The sequence below is a fragment of the Periplaneta americana genome, chromosome 13 (genome assembly GCF_040183065.1).
Source record: "Periplaneta americana isolate PAMFEO1 chromosome 13, P.americana_PAMFEO1_priV1, whole genome shotgun sequence".
In the NCBI taxonomy this organism is placed as follows: domain Eukaryota; kingdom Metazoa; phylum Arthropoda; class Insecta; order Blattodea; family Blattidae; genus Periplaneta; species Periplaneta americana.
In genome coordinates, this window is record NC_091129.1 from 139631003 (window position 1) to 139652609 (window position 21607).

Consider the following 21607-nt stretch of genomic DNA (forward strand, 5'->3'; position numbering starts at 1 on the left):
GGGCTGTAGGGTGGACGATTGCCGCCACAATGCCTCTTACATTGGGCGGTGTTACAGCGGTCACTGGTCGGCCGGAACATGGTTCTTTGGCGCTCTCTTCGAAGAACCTGCACCACTGGATATATTGCTACTGTCCAATCAGCACCATGTTATAGATCAGGCCTGGGCACTGCAAATTTCCCCTTAACTCCTCATTCCACCTTCCCCGGCTGAGACGAGTACATTTGCTCAGTGACGGATTTAATAAGGCTTGTACGAAATTTCGGCTCTTGCTTGTCGCCTGAAATCCATCACTGATGCACAATGATTACTGTGCGTTTGCTTGTAAAGCGTGTAAACGAAAAGGACATGGGTGGGGTTTCTGAGTTCCGTTTCACTTTCCCGTTGTGCCCAGGGCTGTTGTACTGTAGATGAAAAATGCATGTAAAGTTAATAGGTACAATTGAAAAATTGGGACTGGAATGCTTTACCTGCAGACTTACTAAAGGCTTTACCAATAATAAAAAATGTATTATTTAAAAATAGGCTTAAGGACTTTACTAATAGACGGTAGTATATTCTACACACTATTTAAAGGGGGTATTTGATATTTGTTATTCAAGTGTTGTATCAGTGAAGAAGTGTGTTGTGTCAGTGAAGTGTGAAATATGTTTTTTTAATTGGCTGTATCGATATCTAGGTTATTTAACGTCTGAATAAAATGAAGGTGATAATGCCGGTGAAATGAGTCCGGGGTCCAGCACCGAAAGTTACCCAGCATTTGCTCATATTGGGTTGAGGGAAAACCCCGGGATAAATCTCAAGCAGGTAACTTGCTCCGACCGTGATTCGAACCCGGGCCACCTGGTTTCGCGGCCAGAGGCGCTGACCGTTACTCCACAGGTGTGGACGCGAAGTATGTTGTGTCAGTGAAGTGTGAAGTGTGTTGTGTAAATGAAGTGTGTTTCTGTCAGTGATGCTTTATAGTTTATAGTCGCAGTGCAAAGAATTTTAACTGTGAAATGTTTTTGAAGTGTTAGTGAAATCAGGATAGAATCAATGAAATGTGTCTTAGTTCCAGTGCAGTGAGTGAGTTGTCAGCGAAATGAGTGTAGTGCTGAAAGGTACTTGTGCATATATGAACATATCATACTCGTCGGTTTTAGTTCGAACTTAGGGTTAAGATACAAATTAGATTTACTTTAAATGTTATTTTAAGTGATCGTGCTTCACTTAATTTAGGATGCTCCCTGTTATTATTATTATTATTATTATTATTATTATTATTATTATTATTATACTTACAAATGGCTTTTAAGGAACCCGAAGGTTCATTGCCACCCTCACATAAGCCCGCCATCGGTCCTTATCCTGTGCAAGATTAATCCAGTCTCTATCATCATACCCCACCTCCCTCAAATCCATTTTAATATTATCCCCCCATCTACGTCTCGGCCTCCCTAAAGGTCTTTTTCCCTCCGGTCTCCCAACTAACACTCTATATGCATTTCTGGATTCGCCCATACATGCTACATGCCGTGCCCATCTCAAAAGTCTGATTTAATGTTCCTAATTATGTCAGGTGAAGAATACAATGCGTGCAGTTCTGTGTTGTGAAACTTTCTCCATTCTCCTGTAACTTCATCCCTCTTAGCCCCAAATATTTTCCTAAGCACCTTATTCTCAAACACCATTTACCTATGTTCCTCTCTCAGAGTGAGAGTCCAAGTTTCACAACCATACAGAACAACCGGTAATATAACTGTTTTATAAATTCTAACTTTCAGATTTTTGGACAGCAGACTGGATGATAAGAGCTTCTCAACCGAATAATAACACGCATTTCCCATATTTATTCTGCGTTTAATTTCCTCCCGAGTGTCATTTATATTTGTTACTGTTGCTCCAAGATATTTGAATTTTTCCACCTCTTCGAAGGATAAATCTCCAATTTTTATATTTCCATTTCGTACAATATTCTGGTCACGAGACATAATCATATACTTTGTCTTTTCGGGATTTACTTCCAAACCGATCGCTTTACTTGCTTCCAGTAAAATTTCCGTGTTTTCCCTAATCGTTTGTGTATTTTCTCCTAACATATTCACGTCATCCGTATAGACAAGAATCTGATGTAACCCCTTCAATTCCAAACCCTGCCTGTTATCCTAAACTTTCCTAATGGCATATTTTGGAGCGAAGTTAAAAAGTAAAGGTGATAGTGTATCTCCTTGCTTTAGCCCACAGTGAATTGGAAAAGCATCAGATAGAAACTGACCTATACGGACTCTGCTGTATGTTTCACTGAGACATATTTTAATTAATCGAACTAGTTTCTTGGGAATACCAAATTCAATAATAATATCATATAATACTTCCCTCTTAACCGAGTCATATACCTTTTTGAAATCTATGAATAATTGATGCACTGTACCCTTATACTCCCATTTGTTCTCCATTATCTGTCGAATACAAAAAATCTGATCAATAGTCGATCTATTACGCCGAAAACCGCACTGATGATCCCCAATAATTTCATCTACGTACGGAGTTAATCTCCTCAAAAGAATATTGGACAAAATTTTGTACGACGTCAACAAAAGTGATATTTCTCGAAAGTTACCACACTTGGTTTTGTCCCCCTTTTTAAAAATAGGTACAATTATGGACTCCTTCCATTGTTCTGGTACAATTTTCTTTTCCCAAATAGCAAGTAAAAGTTTAATAAATTTCGCTATATAGTGCACTTCCACCCTCTTGTATTAATTCTGCTGGAATTTGATCGATACCTGGAGACTTGTACTTTTTCAGATTTTCTATCGCAATTTCGACTTCTGAAAGCGTGGGTTCGGGTATAAATGGCTCAGCAGTTTGTATTTCAATTTCTTCCCGATCATTTCTATTTGGCCTATGTACATTTAGTAGTTGCGCAAAATAGTTTTTCCATCTGTTTAGGATTGATGGAGAGTCTGCAAGCAAGTCACCATTCTCATCCTTGATCACGTTTACCCTTGGCTGATATCCGTTCTTAAATTCCTTTATACCCTTATATAAACCTCGAATGTTTTTATTCTTACTATTTGTTTCTACCTCATTCAGTTTTTCCTTCAAGTAACCTCTCTTTTTATTCCTAAGTGTACGACTTACTTCCCGTCTTTCATTGAAATAATTATCTCTCTTCTCCTCAACTAGATCTTGTAAGAATTTCAATTTTGCCTGTTTCCTTCTTTCTACTACCATGCAACAATCTTCATCAAACCATGGTTTCTTTTTCTTAGTTTCATAATAACCTATGCTCTGCTCAGCTGCAATTTTGATACTATCTCTGATATTTTCCCACACGCTATTAACATCTAATTCTTTCTCAACTTCGTCGGAACTTTCTAAAGTGGCAAACCTATTCGAAATTTCGACCTGATAATTTTGCTTAGCTTCCTCGTCCTATAATTTCAAAATATTGAATTTAGTAATATTAACTTGTTGCTCTACTCGCTTGGCTACTGATAATCTTTCTCTTAATTCTCCAATCACCAAATAATGGTCAGAATTACAGTCTGCACCCCTGAAAGTTCGAATATCTACTACACTATTATGTCTCCGTTTATCTATCAAGATGTGATCTATTTGGTTGTGTGTCAATCCATCTGGAGAAGTCCAAGTATATCCTTATGTATATCCTTATGGGGGAATGTTGTACTTTTGACAATTAGATTTTTCGATGTGGCAAAGTTGACTAATCTAATTCCATTGTCACTACTAATTGCGTGTAGGCTCTCTTTTCCAATAGTTGGTCTAAAAATATCCTCCCGTCCTACTTTAGCGTTGAAATCCCCCAATAAAATTTTCATGTGATATCTAGGGAACTGATCAAAAGTATGTTCCAATTCCTCATAGAAGCTATCCTTTATATGGTCGTCTTTCTCTTCTGTAGGGGCGTGAGCATTTATAACTATGATGTTGCACCATCTACCCTTAAGTACTAAATATGATAACCTGTCACTGATAAATTCGACCTTTTTTACTGCTGATTTTATTCTTTTATGAACAAAGAATCCTGTTCCTAATTGGTGATTATTGTTTCCTTCATTATTATTATTATTATTATTAGTAGTAGTAGTAGTAGTAGTAGTAGTAGTATTAATTATTATTAGTATTATTATTAATTTATTATCAATTGTGTTTATTATTGTCATTATTGAGTGTAATTAGTTACCACTGCCACCGGGTATATACCCATTTGCAGTGTGAATAAATAAATACATACATACATAGATACATACGTACATACATACATAGATACATACGTACATACATACATATGTCACAAGATAATATATTAAAATATAGGAAATATAACTACAACGTTAGGGCTTGTAAAAATGTGCCTCTTTCTTAAATCTTGAGAGAAAATATTTTCTAAAGTGTGAAGCATAAGATTGTAAAGATAAATCGTACTGGAATCTCATAATTTCTTTAATCTTAAACAAAGTAAAAGTTCCTGCAATGAGCAGAATTTATTACTATTGTCATCATCCTACTGTGAGCACACACAAACCGAGATTGACCTTCCAGCAGTAAATACTCCCATGTGGAAAATTGCTCGGGTAGAGAATCAGGTTAGGCCTATACTTGAACCTCTCCCAACGGCGACGCTTCTAACGCTCCAGGTTAAAATCCGAATAGACGTCAACTTGTAGTGGTTTGGAATCATGTGGCGTCATTTCTTAGAAGAGTTCTTTTTTTCCCTTTAGATTTCCCGAGTAGATCTACTTGAGGAGACGAGCAACATCTGCGACGACGTCTGCTCACCCGTTATTTGGCGTTCTTCTCTTCTTTCGTTCCCTTTTCAATTCACTCTTTCATATATATTCTAAATTTTCTTTCCGCGGTGAATAACTGTAGCGTTTTTTTGTTAACCGACGCATATTCAGAGCGATTCATAAATATGTGTTAGGTGAAGTTGGAGGTAAGTGAATTTTAATATGGCTTCTCTTAATTCTCAAAGGACATCAAACATGTGGCATGGCTAATGGGAGAGTAGCGACTCGTTTAGATTAGAGAGGGCCTTGCGAACCTAGAGAACTTATTTGCATGGTTAATATATGAGGAGAATTCTTGTACGCAAAGAGGATAATCTGCAGGATGTTGCGAGCGCTCCAGAAATTATAAAAGATGGGACTTTCTTGAGCATTAGCCGAATGACTAGGTTGAAAACTAAAACATGACTGAAAGAACCTGATTTGGTAAGAATTATGAATAACTGTCCCTCCTATCTGAATTTCCTAAGAAAGGTTTCACAGTTTTGCCACCTAAATCGTGATATCACATAAGCAGCCGTGGCGAGAACGTGACTCGCGAGACATTGTGGCTCGCAGTGATAGCTGTGCATTTCGCTTGCTTCTAGCCTCCGCCAACCCCCACTCTCTCACTCCGTTCCATTTGTATTTGTCTCTGACCTGCGAGTGGCATATGTCTCTCTCGAAACCATATACGAAAGTTCCAAGTAGGATGGGAGGAAACATTTTTTTGCTGTCAATATGGTGAGAATATTAAATGTATGATTTGTTCACAAGTATTACGAGGAAAACGGTTGTATAACATAAAACGGCATTATACTACACGTTACTGATGAAACGTTAAAAGGTTAAGTGTTATTGTTGTCGTCATCATCATCATCATCATCATCATCATCATCATCATCTCTGTACGTCGACTCTTTTTCAGCAGATGTACGAATAATGCGGTTAGCTCTTCAATTTGAACTCACTGATTTACTATATGATGTCAATGAAAGCTAGATGTAAGGACTTGACAAATGTTGAACTTTCAAATCTTTGCCAAAAAAATAAATATCCGAAGCTTCGTTCTTTCGCTTGCTCTGTTGAAGCCATGTTCGCTACAACTTACGTTTGTGAAAAAATTATTTTCAACAATTAAAATAGTAAAAACCCAATTTAGATCACGACTGACAGACAAATACCTTCGTGATCAACGACGACTGGCAGTAAGTGACATAATTCCTGATTTTGAAACTCTGTCGCAGAGACATTCTAAAGACAGTTAATTTTAGGCTGTGATATTGTTCATTTCTTTCTTCGTTACACGTACTAAACATTAGTTTGTAGCCTTGTACTGTATAAAATTATATTTAAGTGCTTGACGTAAGGAAAATGAAAATCCGTTAATAAGTCAGACAGTTGCTTCACTTCTCCTTCGGGTGTCCGCCTCCCTCCATAGGTCCTATGCACGTTGCAGGTTACACAGTGGCTCGGCGCACGATTACATTTTCGCCACCGCAGACATAAGGTACATGAAACAAAAGTTTATACACAGATGTAACAGAATATCACATGTAAAGAGATGCAGAGAATGAAATAAACTCAGATGTAGTTCTACAGAGTGATGGATGCGCGCTAGTTTGTTATACAAAGTAACTGTTATTAATGTTTATAAAAATGACTACAATAATTCTATGATGCGCTGTAAAAAGGGCATAAGTCAGAAATTGATGGTTCTAGTTATGACCATAGACAAAAAAATTCATACCAAAACAGTAGATTTCAGTTAAGTACAGCGAGGAGTAGATATGTCACTCGCGCCTCGCTCTGCTCCCGCTCACTACAGACGTCATGCAGTTCACATAAACAACGCGTAGTATCATTCTGTGGAGCTGTGTACGGTCTTGAATAGTTTGTAGAATATTGTTAATTTATTCTATTAATATTTCAGGTTCTGAACAAAGTGAGCTATTCTGTTACCATGGAATTATTTACGTAATGTTAACATTGTGCATGATTCCAAAAAAGTAAACTCATCTGTTATTAAATAATTATGCAAACAGAAGTGTGTAACACGTTTATTTTTTCCCGGATTATTCTTCGTTAAATGTTGACGTCTCGTGCTGCTATGCATTCAGTTGCGTTACGGTCCAAGTTCAACATTGGAATTACGATACGAACTTCATAGCTGTCATTATAATAGAAATTAAAAATTTCCTTGAAAACAATTTTGGGTTTAATATTATGTGCTACATACGAGATACACTATTAGATTTACAAAATAGTTGTTCACCTGTATAGCGTCATTTCCCATAACTATGGTCCTGGAACACAACTATGGTCCACGATACAACCATTCAAATTTTGTACTCCATAACGTAGTACCTCGTTTATCTATATTTTTGTTGTACTGTAGTTTGAAGTCAAGTCACTACAGCTATCTACGAATGGTCTATGTTACTTCTAAAATGTTCTTTGAATGGTTGTGTCATGGACCATAGTTGTGTTCCAGGACCATAATTATGTGAAATGACGGTACTGTATCATGTTGTAGATTTGCTCCAGTAACTCTTGTGACGTAAAACGAATATAGGTGTCATCGTTTGGTGAGCACGATGATCCCCCCAGCCGTTGCAGCTAGTTTGCGAAACCGGATTTTCGCTACCTATCGTAGCTCCCCAAGTGCATTACGATGTTCAGTGGGCACCGGTCCCATACACTGGCCGAAATTTCGTGAAAAAATGTCTTCCCCCAACGAGGAATCGAACCAGCGCGCATTCCGTAACGCGAGTCCTAGGCAGGATGCCTTAGACCACGACGCGACAGTGCGGGACATTATTATTATTATTATTATTATTATTATTATTATTATTATTATTATTATTATTATTATTATTCGTGGAATTGCCACGAGAATCGCAAGGTTTACTGCGCACGCTGTGTAGACTGTATGAGAAGGGAGAAGGGGGCGTGTAACAGATGGAGTATGCCTCTAATGTAAACACTGAGCAGTATACTGCGGTTACAATAAAACCTGTATCCTGCATTCAAGAAATATAATATATGATCATTGAAGTAGGAAATGTCTAAACATGTAAATACAAAATTATTTTATAGTGAGATATATTAACTCTTAAAATGTAATGTAAGATACTCGCATCATCCTTGAATATGTGCATTGCAGTAAAGAGTTATTTACATTTTGAGCGACTGCAAAGTGACCTCCTCCTATGGTCACTTAAACAGTTTTTATTTTGGATAAATGTACGTTCAACATCACACGATGTAATACGTACATATTTGAAGAACGGAAAGTCACTACTTTTTAGTACACCAACTTTTGTCGTGACTTAATGGTACATCATTTATAATACGAAGTTGTGAATAGGCAGAATTTTTAGCAATAAAGTTTCTCAACTTACATTTCACTTTTTCTGAAATTAGTGAATTGTTATTTTGGGTAACGGTTTGTGATATTTTATCCATTGTATTAAGGTTTCTGAGAGCTGTAGTTTAGACTATTCTAACAGGATGATGCTTTTGCACACGATTTTAAAATTAGGATCAATGAACAGAATATCTTCCAATAACTGTTCAGAAGGCAATGATTTTACAGCTGCAACTGCGGAACTGTCTGTGCTATCCAATGCATCGATTACCTCCATTATTTTGCCGTAGTGTTCTGCATAATAATTAACAGCATCCAACTACGTTCCCCAACGGGTCAAGATTGGCTGCGGGGGTAAGGGTATTCCAGGGGCAATTATTTGGAACAGGAACACTCTCATTGTAGTATTTTTGATTGAATTCTTGTCTGCACTGAACGAATGTTAAGCTTTGACAATTCCAACCACAGTAATGCAAAAACAAGTGCTTACATAGGTATACATTAGCTGTAGCTGCTCTATCTATTTGGACCGGTCACATCTCTTAAGATGAACTGCTTATACTACGAGACCGGGCGGTCGCTCACCTCCTCTATACTACCGTACATCGGCAACCTGATTGCATGCTGCGTGTGGCAATTCAACGAAGTCTAATTATTATTATTACTGCTATTGTTCATTATGATTTCAGTGACGTAGGATGGACAAGGTGCTGAGTTTCTTCTAATGACAAGGGACAAACGCCTATGCCGTTGCCAGGTCTCTAATCCACGAGCACGGTTTTCAAAAAGTATTGAAGCTTCGCTCTGTCCATTGCGGCTTACAACATACAAATCGGCTAGCTATATTAGTGACAAAAATTGAAGAAAGGTCTGTTGTTGACAGGATGAAGGCTGGAAGCTGAACCGTACCAACTACTACCAAGAAGGCTGGCTAGCAACTGGCAATGTGCGCGGAATTGTGGGTGTCACGTTTACCACGTCACACTGCAAGAAGGCTGTCGACTTTCCACTCAGGACCAACTACAATCTTCGCGGACATCGATCGGAGGTAAGGCAAACATTTCCATATTCATTGTTGCCACAGATATCTCTAGAACAGCTTTCTGCTCCAAGTAACACGCTGAATGGTTTTGATCTAAACTTGGTTCTCCAGTCTATAACTTATAGCCTCTTTCTTCAAAGTTCGTTATGGCAAGAATTAATATACGAATTGGCTTCTAGTTAAATGTCTCTGAAGAGCATTTTATTTTATTGCCTGACGAAAAATTGTAATATTTACCTCATGTAGAACTGTTTACAAATTCCATTGTCAGGATCTCATTACAATGGAACGGGTTTCTAGTTCCGTACCTATAATCTTTTCGCTGTAAGAAAAATCCTAATGTAAACAATAGCACGTGACTGAAGTGGGGCTTCATTGGCCGCTGTTTGGCGCCATAGATTCTCAGTACGTGTTCCCGCCTACTGTTGTACATTCTGTTTCATGTTAAACATTTCCCGTTACTCGTCAAGTAGGCCTAACCTCACCACTATGCATTCGTTTGCTTAGGTATAACATTTATTTTATAATTACTATAATTAAATTATTTTTAAGTCTTATGTCTTCACAATGGACAGTTGAGAATGCAAACACCATACTTCAGTACCGCGTGCTTACGTGAACAACTACGAGCTCAAGTGACGCCAGCTTATTACAAGAACAGACTACCTCGGTATTACTATTGGTATTCATCCGCGTTCATAGCACATAACAAAATATAAAAGTAGCTTTTATTTTACACAGCGTTTTACACTTGAGTGAAGTTAAATGTTTTATCGTATTTAACAACTAGAATTCAATTTTTTATTTTGAAATAATACAAGATTGTGGTTTCCAAATACGAACTATATTTTCCTGCGTCATGTGAGTGTTTCGATTGGGAGCCAATCACGGTATGACAGCAACGTGCTTATGTTTACATTAGGATTTTTCTTACAGCGAAAACAGTATACTGTACTCCAACCAGGAGAAAGTCTCAGGGGAATGAGACGCAGCGGGGTAATGCTATGGATGATCGTTGATATTATAAGATGTCATATGGTCACACACGTGGGTACACGCATCTCCATTGGCTAACTCTCAAAGCACAAACGATAACACTAATACACACACACATTTATACTGTCCTACTTACAAAATTAGATCAGTTTAATTTCCTGATCTTTTAATCCCACCATACAGGAAATATGGAGGAGAGCGCATGTTTTTTTAAACTGACGTTATAACGGCAATATTATCTATCTACTTCGCTACAATGGATGACGCAATAGTAAGCACATTCCTTTCACGGTTAATCTCCTGGTTGGAGAACAGTATTTCGTTTACTACGTCCTAGACCGTGTTATTCAGATATCTCTACATTTTATGTACACTGAGTTTCCCTATTAAAATTCTATAGGACCTAAAACGCCTAAATAAACTCTATAAATTCCTAATAACTGTGTTTGTGCCTAAAAAGCTTGGCAACGTCTTGGCAGCTTACGTACGGAGACTCACCGAGTTCGTTGACCTTTTACATCTGTATACGAGTAGAGTTTTAATTTTAATTGTTTCGTACTTCTTATCACTGAAGAATGACACCTTTACCTGCTGAGCTACACGGCGAGATGATGTCGTAGGACTTCTCTCTAGTCGATGGCCAATTTCATCCAACATCTCAATGAGAACACGCTTCACACATGTTCGTTTTTCATCCAGTAATGAACCAGTTGTACGAAATTTCTTCACTAAATTGTAAATAATTGCTTTAGAAAGCTCTGGCGAATCAGGGAATGACAGACGGAAGTTTGTTACAACTGTTCTCCAAGATTCGTATTTCACAAAGTTGTCGTAAATAAACACTCGTTATTCCAGGCTATATTTCATAATGGACACACTACTGCGCTCTAAATGTACGGTATACAGCTGCATCCTCACTGTGCGAACGTGTTTACGTAACTAAACACGAAACGTACGCGAGCAAGAGGTATGATCACTGCGATAGCGCAGCAGTTACTACTGTCCAAATTTGACAACAAGATCCCAGTGAGGAAAGTATGGCCCTTGCGGGGTAAGAGAAGAGAGTAAGGTAGTGATGAGCAGAAAATCACCCGACCTGTGATTTTATCACGGTGATCGAAAAATCACGATCACAATCAATACCTAAGTATGGAATTGCTGATAAAATATTTGTAATTACAGTTGCCCCCCAAAATGATATCTGCCCCCATGGGAGAACATTAGTTTTAATAATTTAACAAAAATATTGGTCTTGTAAACCAAAAATAAGGAATACCTTTTAAAACTTGTAATTAAACAGGTCTTTAAACAGTGATCACCAGGCTTAGAGACTTTAGAATCGATAGACGAAAACAGTGCGATATCAATTTGGAAAGCAGGACAGTAGTGGGTGGGGGCAGTGAGGGTAGCGACCTACCTGTCGTCCCATGTGCTTTATTTACTCAGTCATACTCATAAGGCAGGGAGAGGAGGTACTGTTCTGATAATAAAAACAGTCCCGTACACCTAGTTCACTTTATCAGAAGAGAGGACAGGAGATAGCTAGTAGTCTAGTTTTGATCTGTGCATCTATGTCTAAGAATATATGCGATATTCTGTGACATAAAAGACGTGCTAGCAGGGAAGATGTCTACGGACACTGCTGGGGTAGCGAAAATAGATTTCAATGACTTAGTTTTTTTTCGTTTTGAATCCATTACATCATCCACACCTGTGGAGTAACGGTTAGCGCGTCTGGCCGCGAAATCAGGTGGCCCGAGTTCGATTGCAGGTCGGGCAAGTTACCTGGTTGAGGTTTTTCCTGGGTTTTCCCCTCAACCCAATGTGAACAAATGCTGGGTAACTTTCGGTGCTGGACCGCAGACTCATTTCACTGGCATTATCATCTCCATCTCATTCAGACGCTAAATAACCTAAGATGTTGATAAAGAGTCTTCAAGTAACCTACTAAAATAAAATAAATCCATTACATCATGTGATGTAGAGCGGAGCGTCTCCCAATATAAACTTTGTCTTGCCGACTGCCGAAGAAAAATTAGTTTTGAGATCTTCAGAGTGTGTTTTGTAGTAGGCTACATTGCAACAGTACCATGTATTGTACATCATAAGTTGTGTATATTGTGTAGGATTATTATGTATGTTGAGTAAGTATTGCACCTGTGCTTATGACAGAAGCCGAAAGGAAATGAATATTAATTTATTTTGAAAATTTCGCATTATAGTTTTTTTTTTATTTTAATGTATGTAAACAATAATTTTTTGGTCCTATAGAATTTTTTCCTCTAACAATCGTTTTATTTCAATGTTTGATAAATTAGTTGCTTTTTTTTGGAACGTCACTGTACAGCACCAGCAGACTGGACTGAACTGGGTTTCATGTATCTCTTCTTCTGCCGACTCCCATCCCCCTCTAACACAGTGAAAAACAGAGGCGAATGCTAGTCACGAAAGTTAGGCTTGCTCTTTTATTCATAGGGGAAGATGGGAGGATATAATAATTCATAATTAATAAAAATAATCAGACCCACATACATAATTTATTTTATAATTATGAAATCGTTATGAGTCATGGATCATATTCGCTTATCAGATGTAGAAGTTCGATATAATATAACAAACATGGCCAATAAAACAGTTTATTTAGTTTTTTCGACCCTGCTAACCAATGCATATTGTTGTATTGAGCTAATATTCTCTATAATGTCTGTCTTCTCTTCAATAGTCCTTCGGGAAAATGGATTTAATAATAAGGTTTCAATAACACACAATTCCGAACTCATTGCAATACTTCAAATTAATGTTTAAGAATTAATAATACATGCATTCCGCTCATACAATTACATTGCACTCGCAAATCACAGCACATTCCCGCTGTCAATACTGCTCTGTATAACGTTAAATTGTCGTTGGTGTAGCTCTCGGACCAGAGCTTCAAACAACCCATTACAGAAGCATGTGCGCCTAGGACGGACTAAGGAGGAAGGCACTTGCGCGCGCATCATATTCTCGCTATTTCTACGTCTTTCCTGTAGCTCCGAGAAACGAGCAAGCGTTGCGATACTTGCGGTGTGCAACCTGCTGATAGTATTACGCCTATACAATGTTCCAAAAATCAAAATAAATTTTAATGTACGTAATCCCATTTTGAGAAATACACATTCTACGAAAATATTGGGCTTGCGCAGCAAGCATAGTATGCCCTGAGAAATCGCCCCTGCTGAAAAAGCTGCCTATAGTATGGACTTAGTAAACTTATTCTATCGGGTCCAAAATCTCGATGTCTGGTGATCACAGTTCCGGGCTAAACTGCTCACCAGCTGAGACAGGTTATGTTCTTTACTCACTGCGCGCTGATGCTACCTAGTGACAAAACTGGGAACAACTACGCCCGCGAACTGTGAGCAGTGAGCTCTGTCCTGAGCTCACTGACTGTCAGCGCCCGGTTCACTGTAGTCACCTCAATAGATTTCAGGCTGATCCTGGCAGATTTCAATTTCTTACAGCCAGAAAATAAACTTTTGTCAGCCGACAGCCGAAAATGTGGCAGGATTTTACGTTGACTCCATTGTTTTAAGGAGTGAAGTGCCTACCTTATTCAACTACTAAAACTACAATAGTAACAACATTTTATCAAACATAACAATGATTTAAAAAATAAGTGATGTGTGAATTATGTCAAAATTACTCATTTTCCATTTACCTATATAATATTTCACTCAGGAATACTGGACAAGATCAAATGGACAATCATTATATTCGGTACCCAGACGACAGATGTTCAGTTTGTCTATAACATTAAATTAAATGAATGAATGAATGAATGAATGAATGAATGAATGAATGAATGAATGAATAAATAAATAAATAAATAAATAAATAAATAAATGAATGAATAGATGAATGAATAAATGAATGAATAGATGAATGAATAAATGAATGAATAGATGAATAAATAAATAAATAAATAAATTAAATTAATTAATTAATTAATAGAGAAATAGAGAAATAAATAGAGAAATAGAGAAATAAATAGAGAAATAGAGAAATAAATAGAGAAATAAAGAAATAAATAGAGAAATAAAGAAATAAATAGAGAAATAAAGAAATAAGTAAAGAAATAGAGAAATAGAGAAATAAATAAAGAAATAGAGAAATAAATAAAGAAATAGAGAAATAGAGAAATAAATAAAGAAATAGAGGAATAGAGGAATAGAGAAATAAAGAAATAAATAAAGAAATAGAGAAATAAAGACATGGAGAAATAAAGACATGGAGAAATAAAGAAATAGAGAAATAAATAAATAAATAAATAAATAAAGAAAGAGAGAAATAAAGAAATAAAGAAATAAATAAAGAAATAGAGAAATAGAGAAATAAATAAAGAAATAGAGAAATAATGAAATAAATAAAGAAATAGAGAAATAGAGAAATAAAGAAATAAATAAAGAAATAAATAAAGAAATAGAGAAATAAAGAAATAAATAAAGAAATAGAGAAGTAAAGACATAGAGAAATAAAGAAATAGAGAAATAAAGAAATAAAGAAATAAATAAATAAATAAACACTGACTTTCAAACCTTTAATCTGTTTTCAAAATCATGAAACGCCTATATTTACTCGTACAACTCAGTATTGTGCTTACACTTGACTTCTATGAAGTACAAACGGATAACCTCAACATTTCTCGCCTTCTCCCACCATGTGCGAAATATCGAGAGCATTGAAACATCGCAGTGAGACGCTTTGATGAGCGGGGAAGAACGGACTGTTCAGTGTTCACATCGAATAATTCGCAGTTCAATCACTGTTTATCACTGTTTCACTCTAAGATCACCGTGATCATAAATGAGCAATCACAGGTCGAACAGTGATCACAAAAGAGCATTTTATCTCATCGCTAGAGTAAGGCAGTAACTCAGCGTTCTTGAAGGAGCAGGTGGATGGGAGTGGCGTCATTAGCCGACTGGGACAAACAAGACTCAGTCAATGGCTGGCCGGTTCAGTGTCGGGGATAGGTTGTAAGAGTGGGGGAAAAACCCTCATTCCTTGCTCGAATCGTCTCCTGAAATGCGGACTGCACTCATACGACTTTCCGCTGACGCCGGTCTAGCCCTGGCTGACTCACTCTATCTGTTTGGATAATTCCTTGAGCACGTGCCTTTGCTGCTCCAGGGAAAAATTCTGTTTGTAATTTTGTACATGTTATTTTACTAACAATAAACTTATAACTTATCTTACGCGAGTTACAAGTTATTGGACATAAAAATACTTCTTTCGGTATGAATCTCTTTCACGACTGTACTCACATATAATTAAAGGAGAATTTTACCTATGTTCATAAACGATATAGCATGCTTGTTATTCCAGTTTTAAAAATTTGGCAATTAAAATATGAAACCGTTTACATTGCATCTATCATTAATATTAATTGAAAATGCAGTGAGCCTTTAAATTGTTTACCATTAGCAAACCAAGTAGTAAATTGAATTTATGAGCTCGTTTCTCAGAGCTCTCTGTTTAAATTAATTTCCAATAGAAAAACATAGCATCATTATGTAATCTATATGATATTTCGTATGAGACAGAATTAATTAAAACTGTAAAGCAAAAAGATGAATTTTTAATGAAAACAAAAGCGGAGAAGGCCCACGTAATTTGCAGAGCGGACGATAGCGTTTCTGCTGTAAATGGATATCTGCTATGTCTGAATTCAGGAAATTTGTTTTTGTGCCAAATGATTGACCGAGGCATAGGAGATTAAAGATGAAGTGTCAGTACATTCCGCGTATACAAAGTGGAAAAAATCGTAGATCGTAATTGAAGAATTTTTCATCCTAATTCATAGGAGATTCAACGAGTAACTGATGCATTTTCTCAATAAAAATACACATTTTATTGTTAGTAATATGAACCTATTAATATGTTTTCATTATACAGCTTGATTACACAACTTTTAACACGGGATCACCCATTTCCAGCATACAAGCAGAAATATTCTTACACCACACAGAACAGACATACATACTAAACAAAGACAACAACAAACACGCAGACATCATCATATATTGACACAGATACGTAGATGACATACTACTACTATACAAAGGAAACAAAAGACAGATCCAAAACCTACATCAACACATAAACAAAATACACCCAAAGCTACACTACACATTAGAAATTGAAAACAACAAATCCATAAATTTTCTAGACATCACAATACCAAAGTATACAAGATACACTCATTCAAAGTATACAGAAAACCCACAACAACAACAACACACATACACAACACATCCAACCACCCAACACAACACAAACAAGCTGCATTCCGAACAATGGTACACAGACTACTCAACATAGCAATGAACCAACAGGATTACAACGAAGAGCTAAACACAATCAAATACATAACACAAGAAAACGGATACAACCCTAACATAATAGACAACATAATACGTAAGACAAAACATAATCACAAAAAACATAAGAATACCCCACAAACACAAGAACACAAAAAATACATCACACTAACACACGAAAACAAAAACACACAAAATTGCAACATCATTCAAGAAATTAAATTACAACATCGCATACAGAACAAATAACACTCTACAAAAACATCTCAACACACAAACAACACTAACAAACAAATACAACCACACAGGCGTATACAAACTCAAATGTAACACCTGCAACAACTTCTACATAGGACAGACAGGCAGATCGTTTCAAACACGTTACAAAGAACACATCACAGCTATAACAAAATTATAAAACACCTCCACATATGCAGAACACATCACAAATGCTAACCACACCCACAGAGACATCAACACAGATATGGAAAAACTACACATCCAACCAAAAAGCCAGAAACTAAACACACTAGAACAATACAGACGCACAAAAACACACCCCAACGTAATTCTCAACACACAACTCAACTTCAAAACACACACTCTCTTTGACTCTACACTATACCACAGGAACACACCCTCACAGGAATCAGAGCAAGTGGCGCCAAGACCAACAACGACCAGTTCTGAAGATGACCCATAAATAGGTCGAAACATGTAAACGAGGTACGTTGAAATTTAACACAGGAAAGTCTTACCATACATATTCCGAAGATATTTTCATTATCATTTTTCACTTTTTTCCGACAAGAAAAAAATCTTTGTATGTTGACTGTTAGAGCTGGTTCACAATAAACAGGGAACGGAAAAGATGCTTATGATCTTGTTTTATCTTGCGTCATTTAAGCCTAGTAAAACTCGTGCAATGTTTACACTATACTTTGATAAGAGCGTACAGCGATTTATTTGATGTGATGATGCTTTAACACGTTCCGTTTCCATCCATTAAATAATGATGTATTGATACGTCAGCATAATTGCAATTCGTTGTATGCACAGTTTCAATCATTATCCAATTAAATTGCATTCAGATGTTAAGGCACGCAACATCAAAACCTCGTGGAATTAGTGATTACTTATTCATCCTTTAGCCATAAAACATCTGGTTTACCCATATTATAATACGGGATAATTTGATTATGCCCATCTTTGTGGAACAGTCGCATCACATGTGGCTGGAAACCCAGGGGAGATATTTTTCTGTTTTGTGGGATGGGAGTTGTTTGATTTGCACTGTTTGAAGCGGTATCGTGCAGTCATTTGACAATGTGCCGTATAAATATACTGCATATAATTAATATGTGATCATCATCATCATCATCGTTGTTTTTTCCTCCTTCACTATCGCCAAGTTCAAAATATAAATCTCTCCTCTGTGCCATATCCATTATCCTGGTTAAGGGGAGAGGATGGTATTTTTTGGTGAAAAATAAGTAAATTTTCAAAAAAGAAAATCTTTAAAATAATCTGTAATAGCCTATGTGTGGAATGCTTAGCATAACATTTTGTGGGTATTTGTGCCCTTATCGGATGTTGAGTCGCCATTTTTAAACTTCCTGCGTTATGGATTTTTAAATCACTCGCCCACTTTTCCGGTAAATTAAATAAAAAAAAAATCTTTAAAATACCCTTCGATATGTGTGGAATGCATTGCATAACATTTTGTCGGTATTTGTGCCCTTACCGGATGTTGAGTCGCCATTTTTAAACTTCCTGCGTTAAGGATTTTTAAATCACACGCCCACTTTTATGGTTGTTTCCGGTAAATTAAATTTTAAAAAATTCTTTAAAATACCCTTTGATAGCCTATGTGTGGAATGCAATGCATAACCTTTTGTGGGTATTTGTGCCCTTATCGGATGTTGAGACGCCATTTTTAAACTTCCTGCGTTATGGATTTTGAAATCACACGCCCGCTTTTATTGTTGTTTCCGGTAAATTAAATTAAAAAAAAAATTAAATACCTTTTGACATGTGTGGAATGCATTGCCTAACATTTTGTGGGTATTTGTGCCCTTATCGGATGTTGAGTCGCCATTTTTAAACTTCCTGCGTTATGGATTTTGAAATCACTCGCCCACTTTTATTGTTGTTTCCGGTAAATTAAATTTAAAAAAAATTCTTTAAAATACCCTTTGATATGTGTGGAATGCATTGCATAACATTTTGTGGGTATTTGTGCCCTTATCGGATGTTGAGACGTCATTTTTAAACTTCCTGCGCTATGGACTTTTAAATCACTCGCCCACTTTTATTGTTGTTTCCGGTAAATTAAATTAAAAAAAAAATATTTAAAATACCCTTTGATATGTGTGAAACGCATAGCATAACATTTTGTGGGTTTTTGTGCCCTTATCGGATGTTGAGACGTCATTTTTGAACTTCCTCGCTATGGATTTTTAAATCACTCTCCCACTTTTATTGTTGTTTCCGGTAAATTAAATTAAAAAATGTTTCTTTAAAATACCCTTTGATATGTGTGGAATGCATAGCATAACATTTTGTGGGTATTTGTGCCCTTATCGGATGTTGAGACGTCATTTTTAAACTTCCTGCGCTATGGACTTTTAAATCACTCGCCCACTTTTATTGTTGTTTCCGGTAAATTAAATTAAAAAAAATATTTAAAATACCCTTTGATATGTGTGAAACGCATAGCATAACATTTTGTGGGTTTTTGTGCCCTTATCGGATGTTGAGACGTCATTTTTGAACTTCCTCGCTATGGATTTTTAAATCACTCTCCCACTTTTATTGTTGTTTCCGGTAAATTAAATTAAAAAATGTTTCTTTAAAATACCCTTTGATATGTGTGGAATGCATAGCATAACATTTTGTGGGTATTTGTGCTCTTATCGGATGTTGAGACGTCATTTTTAAACTTCCTGCGCTATGGATTTTTAAATCACTCTCCCACTTTTATTGTTGTTTCCGGTAAATTAAATTAAAAAATGTTTTCTTTAAAATACCCTATGATATGTGTGGAATGCATAGCATAACATTTTGTGGGTATTTGTGCCCTTCTCGGATGTTGAGTCGCCATTTTTAAACTTCCTGCGTTATGGATTTTTAAATCACTCGCCCACTTTTATTGTTGTTTCCGGTAAATTAAATTAAAAAAAATTCTTTAAAATACTCTTTTATATTTGTGGAATGCATTGCATAAGATTTTGTGGGTATTTGTGTCCTTATCGGATGTTGAGACGTCAGTTTTAAACTTCACACGTTCGCTTTTATCGGTTTCCAGTAACTTCATTTTTTTTGCTACATTGCCAGATAGAAATGGATATAATTTCTGCCCCTTTAAAGATACATGCATGAAATTTAGAACGCACATTCTTTAGGCTATTGAGAAACGTTTCTCTGTAACAGAATTTTGTTAATTGATTTCATTTTAAAAATACACCCGTTTGTTTGCAAGAAAGGAAATCAGAAAATTGTTATTAAATTTTAATTGTTTATTTTACAAACGTAGGGACTAATATCAAAATTCTGTTAAGACAGTTTGTAGAACATGCTTTTGTAAATACATTGCATAAAACTGTTTGAATCTTTCTTTAAAAATGGTGTAGATATATCGGTTTTAGTACAATCCTGCATTGGGTTTTTTTTTTCAAATTTGGGCCGCCAAATAATTTTTTTCAAAATATTTTTATTTGGTTGAGTTGCCACAGCTATGATCTCTGTACATACAAAAAAAATTAATATTTTACACCAAATAGGAAAAAAAGCTTTAAAAAATACCATTCTCTCCCAATGCTCTTCGATGCTAGGTAACTTTCGACGCTGGAAACTGGAATCATTTCGCTGACATTTTCACCTTCATCTCATTCAGACGCTAGATATCTTAGGAGTTGATAAAGCGTTGTGAAATAACTCACTAAAAAAACTTTTTTAAGCCACTGGCGCGACGTCACCAGGCGATAGCGCGTTTGTCTGCTGAGCCAGACTGCAGTCCGTCGTGAATTCGAACCCAACCCCACTTCGGCTCTCTACTTGGTTTGATTCTTTTGGAGATGATTTTATCTCTCCTCTGAAGTGGCGTATCCACAAAGCGAGGCTACCTCATCACTAAAGAATGGAAAAGTATGAGATTTCATATTTTACATTTACACCATTAATCGTAGAATACTGATAATCATATTCTTTATGTTTCGTAATGAGTATACTCGAAATGAGGGTATTTATTTTTTTTCATATTTAATAACATTTCCTAAAAATTTTAATATTGTGAATAAATATGCATTCAGTCATTTATTTATAGTTTTCTGCCAAATGGCAGGTATTTCACTGCAAACTCAGCATTATTCAAACTTTCCTATTTTCCGCCTCTCTCTTACAAGCAAACATTCTGACGGGGGCAGATAAAGAACTTAAATTTTTTCTTCCATCATGTTAATATCAAAAGAAGTTCTTATAAAAATTTTAGCCGCTCGACCACAATTACGACGCCGTCCAGAAAGTGATTTCCCCTGGGACCGTTTACAGAAATAAAGCACAATTACATGGAAAGATTTATTGAAACAGATACAGCAATTGTTGCGCTATTTGTCAACATAACCCTCACTGGAATTGAGGCATTTGTCATACCATGGGATCAATTTTTGTATTCTTGCGTCTTAGAACTCAGCCGCCTGGGATCGGAACCAGCGTTTGACAGCCATCTGCACCTTTCTGTCGATCCCATGATATGACAAATGTCTCAATTCCGGTGGGGAATATGTTAAAAAAAGGCTAAAAAATTGCTGCGTCTCTTCCTATAGATTTTCTTATGTAGTTGTGTTTTCTTTCTGTTAACGGCCCCTGGAGAATTTATTTCTTCACGGCCCTCGTAATTACAGTTGCGTGGCCAACATTTTTATAAGCACTTCTTTTGACATTATTAACATGGTGAAAGAAAAGATTTAACTTTTTTATCTACCCCCATCAAAATGTTTGCTTGTTCCTTCGCATATGAGCCATACATCTTGATGTGGTCTATTATCAGATATATTCTTCTGCC

At 36.4% G+C, this 21607-nt stretch overlaps 1 protein-coding gene across 1 annotated transcript in view; it reads left to right on the top strand.

The window, feature by feature from the left end:
* Tusp (WD40 superfamily protein Tusp) overlaps window positions 1-21607 on the top strand; it is a 477624-nt gene that overhangs the window by 206840 nt on the left and 249177 nt on the right. The window contains exon 2 of the mRNA XM_069844386.1: window positions 9029-9193. Coding sequence (XP_069700487.1) covers window positions 9029-9193 — 165 coding nt within the window. The remainder of the gene's footprint in view (window positions 1-9028; window positions 9194-21607) is intronic.